General features: G+C 37.0%; 2 protein-coding genes across 2 annotated transcripts in view; one reads left to right on the top strand and one right to left on the bottom strand.

Moving 5' to 3' along the window:
• Window positions 1-5642, bottom strand: part of LOC584028 (transformation/transcription domain-associated protein) — a 92167-nt gene extending 86525 nt beyond the window's left edge. The window contains exons 1-2 of the mRNA XM_030990334.1: window positions 5481-5642; window positions 1612-1733 (exon numbers count right to left, since the gene is read on the bottom strand). Coding sequence (XP_030846194.1) covers window positions 1612-1699 — 88 coding nt within the window. The 5' untranslated portion in view covers window positions 1700-1733; window positions 5481-5642. The remainder of the gene's footprint in view (window positions 1-1611; window positions 1734-5480) is intronic.
• Window positions 5643-11316: 5674 nt separating this feature from the next.
• LOC579775 (Bardet-Biedl syndrome 5 protein homolog) lies at window positions 11317-18044 on the top strand. Its single transcript, XM_011682337.2, has 10 exons — window positions 11317-11472; window positions 12089-12171; window positions 12663-12728; window positions 13306-13355; window positions 13950-14077; window positions 14782-14917; window positions 15353-15448; window positions 16115-16177; window positions 16642-16863; window positions 17816-18044. The coding sequence occupies exons 1-10, from the start codon at window positions 11408-11410 to the stop codon at window positions 17945-17947; spliced, it is 1041 nt and encodes a 346-aa protein (XP_011680639.1). The 5' UTR covers window positions 11317-11407; the 3' UTR covers window positions 17948-18044.
• The last annotated feature ends 499 nt before the right edge of the window (window positions 18045-18543 follow it).

Raw genomic sequence — 18543 nt, 5'->3', positions numbered from 1 at the left:
CAAATTGCGCTTCAAAATGATCATGAAGTGCCTCAAAAAAGTAAACATCTATGAGTGACCGATTTTACCATACTAATTTTCCCCATTAGACTGTAGTGTTATAAAAACCGTTAAGAAAACAGAAAATTGATAATCAGACAGGCTTGTAAAAGTCATGGGGTTCCTGACTGACCTAAAAGTTCATAATTATCATTCCAGCATGAGCTAGATCCAGGATTTCATTTCAAAATCTGAGACAAAGCTACCCAATCCCTTTAATCACTTGCAGTCAGATCTTTTCAGCTATAAGAACATGCCAAGTATTCATAAAGAACTCCATCGGTCTTCACCAAGATATCAAAACTTGATTGTTCCTATAAGGAAAATAATTAAAGAACAATCAAGTCTTAATATCATGGCTAAATGACCATGGAGATACTTCATCACTTGGTTCTCCTCGCATGTGTGTCATCATTCTGCAATTTTTTACATTAGCTAGAAAACAGAAGAAAATTTCAACTTTAAAGAGAAGGTTGAGTTCTGGGAAGAGGTAAAAAATAATTTGTGAGCATTATCATTGTTATTATGCAAGGGTGGAAGAACATCAGATTAAACATGTTCCCTGAAAAGCATAGCTCTTCAAGTGCCTTCATATTCTAAATATGACATGAAACATCGTAAAAATCTGGCTAGGATTTTTTCTTCATGTGTTTGTGTAGTCCCATATACATTATTCTGTGTACAGTGCTTGTAACTTTGCCAAGATTTGGCCAAATTTCTTATCATTTTGATGATTCCAGAACCTTGCAATACACACAAATACTTATATACTAGATGATCAACCTTTTCTGATAGATTCCACACCGTTTCTTTCACAATGCAATCACATGACCAGAACTCAACTTTATCTTTACGATGGACAGATTTCCATCATTTATCATCTTTGTAAACTTACAGCTATCAAAAAGTCTTGAGCTGTGGTATGGGAGTTGTGTTTTGAGAGAAAAGTGCTATTATTTATTCTAGATTGTTTATCCTGCAGTAGATTGATTAATTGAACTAGTGAAATAAAACCAAATGCACACATAACTGGGCATCATCTTCGATAAAAACCACGACTCCCATTCGCAAATAGTAACCTTTGCGCACATGGTTTCGGGCCTACTTACCCAGATTTCCTTATCTTTCTATGCTCTTTACGCAGCCACAATACTTTTTCTTCCAGTCATGTCATTTATTTGTAATCTTGAACATTCAGTGTAACTTTTGTTAGATTCTGTCAGAATTTATTTTCTATATTTACCAGAAGTCAAGTTTATCTTTGAGCATCCAGACACACAATTCACCCCCTGCCAAATATTAGAGGAAACAACTTACAGTGACATAGATCAAGACAGGTTTTAAAGGCAGGCGTTACTACTTCAGCCAGAAGGGATTAGACCACCGAGCGAGCCAGCGAGGTCACTGTGACAGGTGGCTATCTCATTAACTCAGCTCTCATTTAACAATAGAAAATGAGGATCATGGGGGACCAACAGGCATCGATTGGGGAAGTTTTCTATATAGAGGGAGCAAGTAGCTACAAGTGGGACAGTGTGCCTTTAATGAAGACGGGATAAGAGGAATACTTACATGATCTTGAGTCTGCAAGGACAGTGACATTGTTGCGATATTTATTCATTACTGAGGTTGGGTCTGATGATCCTGTAGGCACTGGCATTCTTCTTCATCTGATCTCTTTTAACATCATGGACCTACAAACAAACATAATCATACGTCATAATTTAAGACTTTTTGAAAAAAACATTTAATCAGAATAACACATTTCAAATTTCAAGCCTCACCAATCTTTCTAAATTCTGATCAAAAGATACAGCTCCCCAAAATCTAGACAGCAATAACCATCTGATTTGGGTCATTTCTTTAATAAAACTGACATTTGTTGTCATTCCCCAATACAGATGGCAACCCAGAGATCTCGTACCGTGCGGGTAAATTAGAGCCACAGCGGAACAGCTTTTCGTTTCCGACATTTCTCCCCCGATTTTCTTTATTTAGATCTAATTTTCTGATTTCTAAATCAGATGTAAATTAGGTCGGTATGTCATTTGTCCTAATTACAGTTTTCAAAATTTGATAACTTAATATTAAATAAATAATTTACGGACTTACTTATATGAATTATCCAATTTGTACCTCAGAACCGCGAAGCAGTACGTTCATGCATTCAAAATATTACCCGGCGGCCGATATATTTCCGGGTCCACCTACCAAAACATAGCCAATGGCCAATCAGAGCACTCGTTTCGTGGGAGTTCGTTGGTCAAGCCGGGCCGACTCGTATGTAGCTACGGTAGCTATTGGACGTTCGAAAAGAAAAAATTAATATTCATCAACTAAAACCAAGACGGATAATGTTGACGACGAGACTTTCTCGGATTAATCATTAATTTAGGATCTAAATGAGCAAGCTATCGTAAGTCAAATAAGCTATTTATATGTTATTTTTAATTAGACTCTAATTATTGTCATATTGCAGCATGTGTGAGGATGTAAAGAGTGAAAATCTCGTAGCATATCTCATTCATCGCGGTCCTGCCGAACCGAACCATTGGTTCCGTACAGTCCCGATAGGACAATCTTCAGTCTCTATAATCGGAGGTCTAGTGGTAGGGTGTCTGATCGCGTACCCAATGTTGTGTGCTAAAACCCTTCCCATAGAGATTGTACGCTTCCCTATGTGGTCTACGTGCATTGTGCGACCATCCAAAATTGGTCAATGATTTTATGAAAAAATTTGAAATTCAAACCTTTATAACAAATGATCCTGAAGGTGAAACTCAATAAATGAGGTGTCATATGAAAGAGCAGGTTTTTCTCCATATTCCCCATCGGGGGCCACCCCCAGAATTCTAAAAATATCTTGGTCAAAACAGCGATTGAAATGTTGTTTGCATCCTAGCTCCAAAATTTGCCACTTTCCTGAGCTGCCGCCCGGCGGCTTAAGCAGGGCTAGACGTAAGGATAATATCCAGATGCTTTTTTTTTCGCTAGCCCCAAGGGATCATTTGTTATAACAGTTTGAAAATACCCTTCCCACATTTTTGGAATCAGCTAATTAGGGAGGCGTGAGCTCCGCTCAGTCCAAACCATGGTTACATCGCGTAACATGTGCGCTTATAGTGAATGAAAGTATGGGTGGCCGTTCCCGCCATAGAAACCGGAAGTGAATACACGTTGTAGTCAATGGCAATATCGCGGAGAGTTGTCTCCGCGATATTGCCATTGACTACAACGTGTATTCACTTCCGGGTTCTATGGCGGGAACAGCCACCCATACTAGTCAATGGCACATATCGCGGAGACAGCGTGGCTCAAGCTTGCAAGTCGCGCATTGGCTGAGCAACTTGCGTACGATATGCATACGCTTGCATATCGCGCGATACAGCTGTTTGGCTAAATTTAGCAAAACAACATAACTCTGCGTGTACGTCTTTTTCGTCGATTCTGAGCAAAATGCTATGAATATTTCAGCGTTTTGAAGGGGCTGTATCTTTTGATAGAAACATCGGCGAGACTTGAAATTTGAAATGTATTATTCTGATTACATTTTTAATTCAAATATCAAACAAAAATGGTGAAAAACGATCCCAAATTGAAAATTGAAAAATCGTTCAGACACCCTACTAGAACGATTTTTCAATTTTCAATTTGGGATCGTTTTTCACCATTTTTGTTTGATATTTGAATCAAAAATGATATCAGAATAATATATTTCAAATTTCAAGTCTCACCGATGTTTCTATCAAAAGTAACAGCCCCTCCAAAACGCTGGTATATTCATATCATTTTGGTCAAAATCGACGAAAAAGACGTCCACGCAGAGTGATGTTGTTTTGCTAAATTTAGCCAAACAGCTGTATCGCGCGATATGCTAGCGTATGCATATCGTACGCATGCTGCTAAGCCAATCCGCGACTTGCAGCTTGAGCTACGCTGTCTCCGCGACATGTGCCATTGACTAGTATGGTTGGCGTTCGTCGCACAAAAAACCCGGAAGTGAATGCACGTTATAGTCAATGGCAATATCGCGGAGATGTCTCCGCGATATTGCCATTGACTATAACGTGTATTCACTTCCGGGTTCTATGGCGGGAACGGCCACCCATACTTTCATTCACTATAAGCGCACATGTTACGCGATGTAACCATGGTTTGGACTGAGCGGAGCTCACGCCTCCCTAATTAGCTGATTCCAAAAATGTGGGAAGGGTATTTTCAAACTGTTATAACAAATGATCCCTTGGGGCTAGCGAAAAAAAAAGCATCTGGATATTATCCTTACGTCTAGCCCTGCTTAAGCCGCGGGGCGGCAGCTCAGGAAAGTGGCAAATTTTGGAGCTAGGATGCAAACAACATTTCAATCGCTGTTTTGACCAAGATATTTTTAGAATTCTGGGGGTGGCCCCCGATGGGGAATATGGAGAAAAACCTGCTCTTTCATATGACACCTCATTTATTGAGTTTCACCTTCAGGATCATTTGTTATAAAGGTTTGAATTTCAAATTTTTTCATAAAATCATTGACCAATTTTGGATGGTCGCGCAATGCACGTAGACCACATAGGGAAGCGTACAATCTCTATGGGAAGGGTTTTAGCACACAACATTGGGTGCGCGATCAGACACCCTACTACTAGTGGAGCCAGACGTAGTCTCAGTGGAACAACCGAAGATTAGAGAGACTGAAGTTTTCGGTCTACCCAAAATCTAGCATTCTAGGCACTATTCATCCAATTTTTGTCAGAATCGACGAAAAAGACGTACACGCAGAATTATTTTGTTTTTCTAAACAGCTGCATCGCGCGATATGCAAGCGTTACGTTGACGCGTGCAAGCGTTGCTTAGCTGCAGCTGCAGCGCGACTTGAGCGCGATCGCAAGCTCCACCTCTTTTCAGTCTTTTGCCTTCATTGTGCATCCGTATGCGGGTCCGTTCCCCGAATAGATCTACACACACACAAGCGAAAATCATGTGTGATCCCTTGGGGTTACCAAAAAAATACGCACATAGGCCTAGATATATTCCTTACGACTGGGACTACATATCGCGCTTGGCATCATTTCTAAAAAGTGGCAAACCTCAGAGGTACGATGGAAACAATGTTTAAATCCCTGTTTTGACCAAGATATTTTTTAAATTCCGAGATGACGCCCTTTTAGAAATACAGAGAAAAACTTGCTATTTCATATGACACCTCGTTTATTGAATATTACCTTCAGGATCACAAGCAATAAAGGTTTGAAACTCCATTTGGTAATAAAAACATTGACCAATTTTGCATGATCGCGCAACGCACGTAGACTGCATGCATAGGGGTGCGTGCAATCTCTATGGGAAGTATTTTAGCACACAAAATCGAGTGCGCGTTTACTCATGACATTAGCTTAAATTTTATTAAAATAAAGTAAGAGATTTAAGTATCTGAATTTGATTCTTACCAATCTTTGAACATTGAAAGATTTCAGCTGTCAATTATATTGCTTCACATCGCTTTTAATTTGGCGTTCTGAGCTGAGATTCTAATTCACCGACAACAAAATTAACCGTGCCGCCAGATCAACTGTGTAGATCGAGGAATGCAATGTACAGCGCGCGTATAGAGCAGCATGCACTCGACCTATACACACAGAAAGTGTACGTTAAAATAGCTAGTCAAATATGACGATTGTACCAGACTCTTATGAAAATATCGTAAAGGAAAGATAGTAACAGAAACGAAAAATAAACAAAGTAACGAAAGTTAATTTTTGCATGAAATTAAAAATTAAATTTACGAAAAATAAAATCGTTTTTATAATTGGGAAAAGTACATTAATCAATCTCTCTGTTGTTGTCCCTCCGCTTTTCGGAGATCAGCGAGTATATCGCATTCGAAGTACTAGTAGGCTGCTGTAAATATGTTATAAAATCCTTAGTTGGAGGGTATGGAGTGCAGGCGATGGGCATGAATTTTGTCTTGTAAGGTAAAAAAAAAAAAAATAATAATAAATTTTAAAAAATTTAAAAAATTAAAACAAATGGTATATGGTCCTATATCATGCATAGAGTAATAAATTTAAAAAAGCAAAATACATCTCGCTGCTCTATGCATGGGGCCTATAGACTAGTGCTCCATTCATCGATTTGTTATTGATCTAGGTCCGTTACCATGGGCGATACCAGGGGGATGGGGGATATACTGCCCCCCCCCCCCCAATCCCCCCCAAAAAAAAATTCAGGTGGGGGAGGGGGTGGCCTGTACAACCTTCCCCCCTCCCCCAATAATTCACCATCAAAAAAAAAATGAAGAGAAAAATTAATGATGAGGGCCCGATGAGAGTAGTGAGGTAATACAAAGTTTTGGGAAATTTTGAAAAATGGCTGGATAGTGATTCTTTACAATTTTTGATATATTTGGATGCCCCTCTGGATGTATTATAAGCACTAGAAAATTTAACCCCTAAAACACTTTTGCTTTCGAGAAAAATTAGATATACAAATTTACCGGTGCTCCTAAATTTTTATCAATTTCAAATAGCGCCTATACGGCAATACAATGGCAGCTGCGACCATGTCAGAATATGTAGTTGTGATATAATAATTTCCAAACGGGAATAGCCAATCGGTCGATTTTAGTCAAGAAACATCGTTTTATAGCTAAATCAGTATCTTGACCTTGAAAGATATACAACATAAAGAGTTTATTATTCACAATTTCATTACCGTACTTTAGACTCGATTTCGACCGCGACAACGATCACTGAATATTGTAGGATCGCATTGCTCCCAATATGTTCATTTGAACCAAATTCATGACCCCATACCAAAACTTTGTATTACCTTTAAGGCTCGCAAGATGACCATACACATTTTGCTATTTAATTTAATAATACAAATAGAAAACGAAATAAATGAGACAACCGTATGTGAGACAAGATTAAATTGAATTCTCGCTCATACGGCTTCATCAGGAATTGATGGATTTATTCAATTTATTCAATCAACAGCATCATAGAAATGCAGTGCGCAAAATGCAAATCCAGCAGCGTTAAAAAGCAACGAGCTAAATGTTAAACGCGAATTAAGCGCGAAAGTGCAAAAAAGAAGTAGAGAGTATGAGAGAGAGATACTGAGAGACAGAGAGAATAATAACCCAGGTAGCAAGCCCATGTGGGACCCACATGGGTCCCATATTCTCTGAAACATGGGCCCCATATGGGCATTATTGCCAAGAAAAAATTATCAACCAATTCCTCAATATAAAGAACTCTTAAAGGTAAAGGAAAGCATCTGAGCCAGAATATCACGACTTTTGGCCAGTTCAATCTGAAGTGATTTTTAAAGCCATGTGGGGTTGATGATGCATTTTTTTTCATAATGCAAGTAAAGTTACAAAATATTGTAAAGACGGTCAGTTTGTCCAAATGGCAGCATGTAGGAGACGAAACTTTCAGTTTGTTCCCTGATTCATACTCCATATCTATTTTGTTTTATTGATTTCATCCATTATTTTCTTTGTTTATTTATATCTCTACATGTAAAACATTTGAAGAACTATTTTCCGAAAGGAGCAAAATCTTTTGATAGCAAATGGAGATAATGATATACATTTACCTCTATTTACCTTGAACAAAATTATTAACCTAAAATACGAGAGAAATTATGAACACATGCATCTTTTAATAACAATTTTCCATAGACACCTGAGCAAAATCCCAACAAAATTGGGTAAACAAATTAGATTTCTTTCTTAACTTACGCACATGGATCTAGTGCCTCTTGAAAATGAGCTCTTTGTAATGTACATAAACAAGCAATACAACAGAATACTCGAGTTCGATATTTTGGAGAAAGATTATTATGTCACAACTTATTTTTGTTTTATTGAAAAGCTGATGTAGGCCTATGTATTGTATTCAAACGTAACAGGCATAAGATAGTTATAAGGTGTTTTTGAAGATTAGAATGTTATTAAGTTTTAAGTTTTGTTTATAACACCCACCTTTCCAATAATAATGCACCTTCTCAGACTGGCTGTAGTTTTTGAGGAAAAAAATAGTGCTCTGGCCAGGGCCTTATGGGAATATTATGCTTATATTTTAGAGCGTATCTGGTATGATAAGAGGTGTCGTAGAGGTGTCGTGGACGAGTGGATATGTCACCGGACCGTGGATCACAAGCTAATGCGCTTAGATTAGCAAGTGTGCGCTTGTAAAAATGACGCCTGGCTGGAATGCTCCCCAGGGAGTGGAGAATGTGCATACATTGTGTGCGGGTAAGCCTTGAATCCGATGACCGGGGTAATAGTATATATATATCTGTAAGGCGCTTTGATAGGGCCCTCCTGAAAAAGCGCCATATCAGAAATAGTTATTATTATTATTATTATTATTATAAGTATATCTGGGTGAAGAAGTTTGTTGTTTGGTAGTTGGAACGTAAGCTTTATATTATGTTTTTAAGAAACAGACAGTTTCCAGGAGTGGAAATTTTCTGTCATTTTGAGAACCAAATTTTGCATGAGTGATATTCTGTTTTATTGAATTGGGTTTAATTAAAGAAGGGGTAAGAGGACACTTTTTTTTTTTTTTTTTTTTTGGTCTCAAAAAATCGCAACGACTCAGCCATGGGCATGATTTTTTTTTTTTTTTTTTTTTTTTTTAATAATAAAAAAAAAAAACACCAAAGGGGGTTTTAGGGGGGGTTCCTAAAAAATACACACATAAAAATGCCAAGGGGGGGGGGTTTAACCCCCCCCCCCTGCGTACGCGCCTGTGATGCACATTTCACGCATGAGTGATTAAAAACAATTTGAATAGAGGAAATCAAAAATTCGTTTGGCGGGCGGTATCAAAGTACAAAGAGTAATTTTCAAAGGTAAAAACGGGGCACTTTTTACACCCTCAAAAAGAGGCAGTCCTTGCAAAGATGGAAAAAGTCAGTCATGAGAATAGGAAATGGGCATTTGTAGAAGGAAAATGGGCCCCATCAGATTTGGATAGGGGCATTTATAAGAGGTGAAAAGGGGCATTTATGAAAAGTGGATACGTCCATTATTAGAAAGGAAAAGGGGCACGTATCATTGTTAAAAGGGAAAGTATCATAGGTGAAAAGAGGCACTTATCGCACCTGAAAAGGGGGAATTATCTGAATCGAATAGGAGTAACTTCTCGTACCTGAAAATTGGGCACTTTCATATTATTAGGACAAGGGGCATATGTGAAAATATAAGGTGTGCTTATCCGAGATAAAATGGGGATAGTTATTAAAAGGGGAAGGGGCACTTCTTACAAAGGAAAAGGGGAACTTGTCAAAGTAAAAGAGGCACCTCTCAGATATCATAGGGCAATTATCAAAGGTGAAGGGGGCACTTATCAAAAGTGAAAAGGGGCACTTACTAGAGATTAAAAAGGGGAAGGGTAACTTTTACAAATTAATAGGGGCACTTGTCAAAGTAAAAGGGGCACTTTTTTGGCCCTCGAAATTTAAAAAATTGCAACCCCCCCTTGGCCGGGTACCAGGGGAGGGGGGCCATCCCCCCCCCCCAAAAAAAAAGGTAAAAATCACGTGTTTTTACACGTTTTTTTTTCCCAGGGGTGGGGGCTGGGCCCCCCGCCCCCTGGATCCACCACTGATAATAATTCAAACAATATAATGTTTGTTTAAAATAATGCTTGCATTTCTATTGCGTAGCAACACACAAAGTTGACAAAACTGAGACTTATAACTCCGTTTCGTTAACGATCAGCCATGCACAAAGCAGATTAAAGACTTGATGCATGGCTGATCGTCAACGAAATGGAGTTAAGTCTTTTATCAACTATATTTGTTGCTACGCCAGGCAGCCAGTGAAAACGTACTCCTTCAATCAAATTATGGAAATGCAAGCATTACTTTAAACAAACAGAACTTTGTTATTTCTGGTTCTTTTTTCCTGATTGAGGGATCCCCCTGGATCCGCTACTGCCCCCCCCCCCTGCGTACGCCCCTGTCCACAACCACAACCACTGTTGGTGGGGGAAATATATCGACAAAGAATTGGCATAGATTAGTAATGGTCAAAGCCTCATCACATTTTCATTTTGATGGATTTACTTTTTTCTCCGTAATTATTATTTGACGATACCATAGATTCGGGTGGCATTCCTTCGGATCCATTTTGCGAATTCTGGAGTCTCACCGTCATTATATCAAAGGTATGTAGGTCTATGTTTTGAAATACAATAATTGCTTTCACTTACTATTATAAATCAGGTTTAACTCATAAGATTTTAAGGATTGGGTTTTAACTGGGTTTTAAATTTGATTAATGTCGACGTCTGCGACACCCGTACCCATTCACATCGTGTATAAACTATAAACTAAACGGACTAGCTCCGCAGCTCGCAGCTCCGCGGGCGAAGGTCGAAGAACGCACCCAGTGCTCAGGCCAGAAGCACACGGCAGGGACAGCGGAGCTGAGCCGATGTCCGATATGATTATCATTATGGGCACCAGCAGGATTATCATGTTTAAAACCGATTAATGTTGTTATCGTACTTGTAAGGCTAAGCTCCTAACGTGAATAAATGGGATTGTAAAACAGTCTAGATCTAGACCCTAGATCAAATAAATGCCTTTAAACTAGTAAATCTCCTTCGTCCTTGTTACCATGGAAACAATGTTTCAATCGCTGTTTTGAGCAACATATTTTTAGAATTTTTTTGGGGGGCCCCCTATGGGGAATATGGAGAAAAACCTGCTCTTTCATATGACACCCCACTTCAGGATCACGAGCAATATTGGTTTGAATCTCATTTTGGTAATAAAAACATCAACCAATTTAGCATGAGCGCGCAATGCACATGGACTGCATATCTCTATGGGAAGGATTTTAGCACACAAAACTGAGTGTGCGATCAGACACCCTACTAGATCTAGCATTGATTTAGCAAGCCCCTCGCTTTCATGATTTTGCCCAACATAGCGTCACAGGTATTTGATATTAGACATACAGCACTACTCCTTTATTTAAAGAAAACGGCGCCATGCGCTGCAATGTATGACACAGTGACTATTATATCTGCCTGTCAAGTTGACTTGTAGCATTATTATTAATCAACTGTGGATGCACATGCAACATGGAAGTTGAATATCAGTTGTTTCAAATGTAAACAAATATCACAAGGTCTAAACGTTGTATTTCCATTGATTTTTATTAACAGCCTTTTTTTAACAGCCTTTCCCAATCATCAGGGGGGCGTTTCACAAAACTTGTCATCGGTGACAATTGACAGTTTTTGTTATAAGCTACTGAAATCCTTGCTTCTGATTGGTTATCAACAGATTTGTCACTGACTCGCTGGCTTTGTGAAACAGGTCCCTGGTCATCGTATGAGAATACACCATGAGTTCAACCGTTCTTGATGCATTGTGGGAGGACAGGGATGTACGTTTTGACATCAATCCCTCGTAAGTCACTTTATTAAAAATGGAAGCAGGCTATAGCTCTTCCAATTAAGTACACTCTGAATTGGAAAATAACATTTCGGATTCTCTCTGTTGTTTTCAGTGCGTTAATAGAAGCCTTGACTTAAATGCAGAATATCCCACCAAGCATCAGATTCAGTACAATGTATTAATGGCTTTGGTCAGGGTTAGGATTAGGGTAAAGGCCAGAGTTATACTAAAGGATCAAGTTTAGGATCAGAGTTAGATTGGTTAGGATTAAGGTCATGGTTAGGCCTTCGGTTTAAGGTTACTTGTGTGGTGGGTTCGTCTACAGATGTTCCAAAGAATATTGCTTCAAGCCTCTCTTTAGAAAAAATGTATCAATAATAAAATCAAACGTGGGCTATTCAATGTTCACTTTTTCACCTTTCACTTTTTTCACCTTCACATACTGGTAATCCTTTTCAAACTGTTTCAATTCCTATGATAACATTTACAAGAAGTAAAATGCTAGAGTATATGTGGAGAATAGAAGAGAAGAGCATATATTTTCATTTTTTATGTGTAGGTAAATATGAGCAGCATCATTGGTAAACATGTAAATAGTAATGTTCTATTTTTTTTCTCCATATTTCAGCCAAATGAACATGCGTCCAGGAGAAAGCATTATAGATAAACTGGATTCTATAGAAGACACAAAGGGAAACAATGGAGATAGAGGTAACATGGTTCATTTGATACTGTTCAGCAGGAAACTCCGCTCAAAAATTGAAGCCTTGAACAACGTATCTTAGAAATACAACTGTTTTTCTTCCTTTAACTTAAACAGATACCCTCAATTTCATTGTGAAGTAATTGTCATGAAATATATATAATTAAGACCCAACTTTACACTGAAAGAATCATTATATGTCAAATTTGATAGTATATTCATGAAAAATTGTTCTGAAAATTGTTGGCACAGAAGGGGGTTTACGGTATATCTTTCAGCTTGTCTCTCAAGACAGCATTTGAAAGTGGTTCTAGAATATTGTTTAAACTTTACTTTTGTTTTGTTTTGAACAATGAAATTGTCATGTACATGTAGCTCAATAACACAATGTCATACGATTCTTCTAAGTGAAGCTTTTCTTAAGAGGCATAATGACATAAGTACGTTTTGAATAATATGAGTAATTTCTATTTCTTCTTGTTTTTGTTTGTTCTTTTAGGGCGTTTGCTGGTTACAAATCTGAGAGTAATATGGCATTCCACATCTCTACCCAGAGTAAATCTCTGTGAGTAATATAAGGCTTTTGTCTTTCTCTTCATTGAATCTTTTACATATGAATGTTTATTTCTTTCATGTTTTAAACCTGATACACCAGTATAGAACTTTGAAAGAAAAAACAAAATAGATTTTAACAATTAAGTGAAAAAGGGGGCAAGTGATGCTAAATCAAGACCACAAATAATTTCTTTCATAGCTTTCTTGTCACTTTTTGCTTAATTTCTTGAGAGCTTATTCAGTGCTGTTTTAATTTGAAATGTATAGGTCATTATTAAATAAGCTACAAAAACCAATTTTGTTCATAATCCACATACATGTTCAGGTGTTTGGTTACAGTACTGTATGAAAGTAAACTACAAAATAGTGGTATACCTTTTCAGAAATATTTCATGCTATTGTTTTTGTTTTTGTTTTAAAGTTAAATCATGTATTTTTAGGGAGCTTTGAAATCTCACCTTTCTCAATGTGAAAGAAGTTAAATAGAGAAAGAAAAGTTCGGAAGGGGAAGGAGGCGATGGAAAAAGAATTTTTTTTTCTTCCAAACTTCAAATCTAATCTCTCATTTACTTTCAATTCTATTGCAGCTGTGGGTCTGAATTGTATCATTAACATCACAGTGAGAACTGCCAACTCAGTGAGTATTATTAGCCAGTATTCATTAAAGTATACCTAAGTTTAGTCCTGGTTTTAATCCTGAATAAGTGTGTAGAATCAACCTATGGATTTATGGAGTGTCAAGTATTAACCGTTTCATCGTGAAATCAAGTTCTTTTAATTTCTTCACTCAGTTAATAACAACAAATATAATAAAAGATATATTGTAACAAATTACATTTATTTGTATGGCACTAGTTTAAGAGGTAGACAATTGGCACTCCCATTGACTAAATGAAGTAGGGTAAATCGTGTCTGCTTATTTGAATATATAGACTGAAATAATAATAGCCATTATCCATATACAATATTAATAAAAAAGCAAGTATCTTATACAAGCCTTGTAGAATGGTTAAGATCAAAAACATTTAATTTGATTGCAATATAATGAGGCTATGATGTTTTAAACATAATTTTTGCTTGTTGTATCATGGTTAGCAAATTGCCTGTTCAAACCAAATGTTTGCTGGGAGGTCAGATCTAGTTTTCCTGTGAAAGTAGTTTTATTATATACATGTTAAACAAAAATACAGGAGTACGATGCCTATTTACTTTCAATCTTGTAACTGTTCAGAAATTGAGAGGACCCACAGAAGCATTATACCTCCTCACAAAGTGCAACAACACAAGATTTGAGTTCATCTTTACTAATCTAGTGCCTGGTTCACCAAGACTATTCACTACAGTCATATCCGTCCATAGGTAAATCCTTGTTATCTTTCATGTAAAATTAAATATTGCCAATGATGAATATTATCATTATCTCTTGTACAGGATCTGTTACATTAGAAGATCTGGGATAACAACATTATTAGTTACGGTACTGGGTATTATGAAGAAAAAACATACCAACTCCTGTCATTCATGATAAGAAAAAGGTCAATGTTTAGGTAGAAACAAAATTAACATGTTTTACCCTTCTGATTTGAAATCAATCACAATTTATCCATGGCAATGATTCTAGGAAGGATATTTAGAATTGAAACTGAAATAAAGTTATGACCAGTCCTATGGAAGGACTGTTTTAAGGTGGGTGCATTCAAAGGTGTTGAAGAACTGCCCTAGATTATTGACTTAGATGTAATCTATACATGTATGGAACATGGAAAGTAACCTTTCCTCTGTCAATAATCATTGTGAACTTTGATTTTGTTAAAATATATATATATATATATATATATATATACAGGGTCAGTGCTAGGATTACATTGGTTTTTAAGTAATGGGGTTTAGGATGTATAATAGTGTTTGGTAGGGGATTTAACTTGTAGTTAGAAGTTTGGTTCATGTGGGAATTTAACTGCAGAGCAATTGTAGCCAAATCATGTGTCGTAGAGCCATGTGTGAAGGATTCATCCGACTCATATGGTTTATTGTTGGTGATTACTATTTTCTCTCTTATACAGAGCTTATGAGACCTCTAAGCTGTATCGCGATGTGAAGCTACGAGGGGCTATCATCAGCAACAAGTCATTGAGAATGCTACCGTTGGAACAGGTCTATGACAAGGTGGGAGGCGTCTGGAACCTCTCTAGTGACCAGGTAAGTTTGTTTGTTTGTTATTTACCCAACTGCTAAGAAAGCATTGTACGCTTGTAAGTAAGCAACCAGGGGACTGATTTCTTTAAAAGTAATACAAAGTTTTGGGAAATTTTGAAAATTGGGTGGATAGTGATTCTTTACAATTTTGATATATTTGAATGCCTCTATGGATGTATTAAATGCACTAAAATTTAGCCCCAAAAACCTTTTTGCTTTCGAGAAAAATTTAATATACAAATTTGCCGGTAAATTCTGATAAATTTCAAATAGCGCCTTTGCGACCGACCCATTTTTTGGCACCTAAAGGGCAATACAACATTTTTTTTAGGCCTAAGATACAGGACCCAATAACCTTTGCCTTTGTGCTTATACAAATGTTCTACTTGTTAAGTCTTCTTCTGAATGTATTCTGTTGTTCGTTGTAACATTTTACAGGGCAACCTTGGTACTTTCTACATCACTAACGTAAGACTCGTCTGGCATGCAGTCATGAATGAAGCCTTCAATGTTAGTGTTCCATACCTTCAGATGGTGAGTCAGTCTTTTTAGCTATCTTTTGTAGTATATGAAAACTATTTTTATAAACTAAAATGATATACGATGGATTTGCTAGGTGCATTGCCTCGCTTTTGCCACTGGGGTTGTTGCTGGATGCAGTATTTTGCCCCAGATATTTGTCCGTTCTGCTTTTGTGTCAAATTGTAATACATCAAGAACTATTTGAGACTGTGTGTTATAAAACAACTTCAAACTTGATGGAATCAGTTTGTAACACCTTGAGATGAAGTAGTTGGATTTCAGAGTAATTAACGTAGGTCAAAGTTCTTTAGAATCAAGGATTTCTTCATGTTATTATGATATATCAAAAAACTATTTGAGGCATTAACTTCTATTAATTAAAATCTATACAACTATACAGCACTTTATCGATTTGGGCTCATTATAATACGCCAACAGGACTCTATATAGAATTTACATTAAAAAAAGAAAAATCAGTTTTTATTGTTCATTAGTTAGTATTTCAAAACTTTCATGATGTGTTAATTTTTTGTCAGACTGCATTCTCATTCAGAGATGAGATTATGATTCATTTTAGAAAATAAGCCAGCATGTTTTGATCTTGTTATTATCATTTTAAAGACAAATTTAAAATATTAATTTTCATAATGTTTTCATGTGTGTATTTGTCCATTTTAGAGAACAGTGAAGATCAGAGATTCTAAGTTCGGACTGGCTTTGGTTGTTGAAACATCTGTACAGGTAAGTGAGCAGTAAATCAGATATGCTGAGTATTTACTTTCATTGGTAATGGTATGCATTTTACATATTTATTTGTTGTTTTTGTCCTCTGCATGTCCGTCTAGCTCCCACATGACAGACTTTCAAAACCCTTCTTAAAACTTACCCGTTTGTAATTTTTGATATTAAAATTAATCTATGTTATTATTGAATATGTTACTCTAATTTATTTGTCAAGTAATTGATACTGTATTAACTTTGCTCACTATGAATTCTATTAGCTACATGTCTTTAGTTTAAGGTTTTTATATTTTCAACCCTATTTCTTTAATTTATCATTAAAGAAATAGTGATAAATTATTTAATTATGTTTGATAGATTATTATATTTTATAATCTAGTTAATAATATTTAATAAAATATTTTATTTTATTTTAATATGTCATTATACAATAAAATATTCATCATCCTCTTTTTTTTTATTAGAGTGGAGGTTATGTACTTGGTTTCCGCTTGGACCCGGCTGAAAAACTCCAGGAGGTAGTGAAAGAGATCCAGTCCCTACATCGGGTCTACAGCACAAACCCTATACTGGGCGTCGAGTTCGAGGTCGATGATGTCCCAGCTACTGCAGAGGAGCTGGTGGTTGAGAACATCCAGGATGACATCGACATCGTCAATGACGATGAACAATCAGATGCCTTTGCAGTGAGTATGGAAGGAAAATTAAGAATTGTAGTACGGTAGTCAAAAATGGAGGAAAATGACACTGTCAACTCTGCTAGGGAAAGATCTTTTTTTAAAGTTTGACATAACAAACACTAATACATATTTTATATCGCACATTTCCTAGGGGATACTGGGTGTGTACAATATATTATCATGTACAGTCAAACTTGTCTATAGCGACCGCCTAAGGGAAACAAAAAATGTGGTCTTTGTAGAGAGGTGGTCACTAAAGCAGGTTTGACTGTATTACAATGACATTGGCCAAGCTGCTTTAAGATGGTGAAAGCATTAAAGAAATTACTTCCTACAAGGCTTCCATTTCTATACTTTCTATACTTTCTATCTACTATGTAGATTAATATCTTGCCAAAAGTAATTTTTATTTCTGGTAATAAATCTGTACTTCTGAATCTTTGATTATATTCTAAAGTGGTTACTGGTTAGGGTTTATTCTAGCTCTAGCCTCCTGTTTTGATAAAGCACTTGATCAGTCAAAGGATTTCATCATACCAGTGCTCAATCACTTCACCTGGGTCAGTGTGTCTAGATCAATAGGTTGTCTTTCTGATGGAAGTTTGAATCTTGCCATGGACTTATCATGAATTGTTTGATGACTTACATGTATCCACTAGACCACAACACAAAATGCAATGTAGAGGTGTTGTGGTCTTGTGGGTAAGTCACCCGACTGCAGATCACAAGGTAAAAGGTTCAAGTCGCGTCACGGCACTAATGTCCTTTGGCAAGACTTTAATCTACATTTACCACTCTCCACCCAGGTGTAAATGGGTACCTGATATGCTTGAGTGTTAGTTACTTTGACAGCTCGGCTATGACCGGGGTAATATGTGTAAAGCGCCATGACGTCAGAGCCTGGCGTATACCAGCGCTGTCTAATTTCTCAATTATAAATTCCCATTTGTTTGTATAGGCCTACTTTGCCGATGGTGACAAGCAGAAGGATCGACCCCCGGTCTTCTCTGAGGAGCTTGGCCTGGCCATTGAGAAACTCAAAGACAGCTTCACCCTCTCCAACCTGTGGGAGGTCGTCGATCACAAATGAGACATCGGTCGGTCGCCTACTGGATCAGGGGGGTGTTTCACAAAGATCCTAAGTTGAACTTGACTCTAAGTTGGACTTCAATATTATGGAGAGCCATTTGTAGCCTTATAATGAAATATATTCAAAAGCAAAAATTCAAGTGTTTTAGACTTTTCATAAATTCTACATCAAGAACATGATATCTCCTTGATAATAGAAAATATAAATGATTTTAATCAACATTTTATGCCTTTTAAAATAACTTTTACAAAATATTTTCCAAGATGCTAACGGCTTTCCATAATTGTTAAGTCCAATTTAGAGTTAAGTTCAACTTAGGATCTTTGTGAAACAACCCCCAGGAACATTAGACAATGAGCACAAATTTTTGAGAGCTTTGCAAAGACTTAGAGATTTGTGCATGCTGTCCCGCCCCAAAGTTCTCTATGGCTCTGCCCCGCCCCACCCCCATTATATGAGGTTGTACCCAGCCGTATGTAGTCTGCTCCAGACAACAAACCTTTAAAGCGGGACTGCATTTCCATGTAATGGAATCATTTAACATTTTGAAAGTTTCAAGAATGATCAACTTGTACCAAGGGAAACAGTAATGATGA

This window comes from Strongylocentrotus purpuratus, unplaced genomic scaffold (assembly GCF_000002235.5).
Source record: "Strongylocentrotus purpuratus isolate Spur 01 unplaced genomic scaffold, Spur_5.0 spur5_scaffold_19, whole genome shotgun sequence".
Taxonomy (NCBI): Eukaryota; Metazoa; Echinodermata; class Echinoidea; order Camarodonta; family Strongylocentrotidae; genus Strongylocentrotus; species Strongylocentrotus purpuratus.
Note: the sequence above shows the minus strand (reverse complement) of the source record. Positions and strands in the feature narration are given on the sequence as shown.

Coding starts and splice junctions, on each gene's coding strand:
- LOC579775 (XM_011682337.2), top strand. CDS start 11,408: ATGAGTTCAACCGTTCTTGATGCATTGTGGGAGGACAGGGATGTACGT. Junction 14,078..14,781: donor ACAGTCATATCCGTCCATAG/GTAAATCCTTGT, acceptor TCTCTTATACAG/AGCTTATGAGACCTCTAAGC. Junction 16,864..17,815: donor AACAATCAGATGCCTTTGCA/GTGAGTATGGAA, acceptor TTGTTTGTATAG/GCCTACTTTGCCGATGGTGA.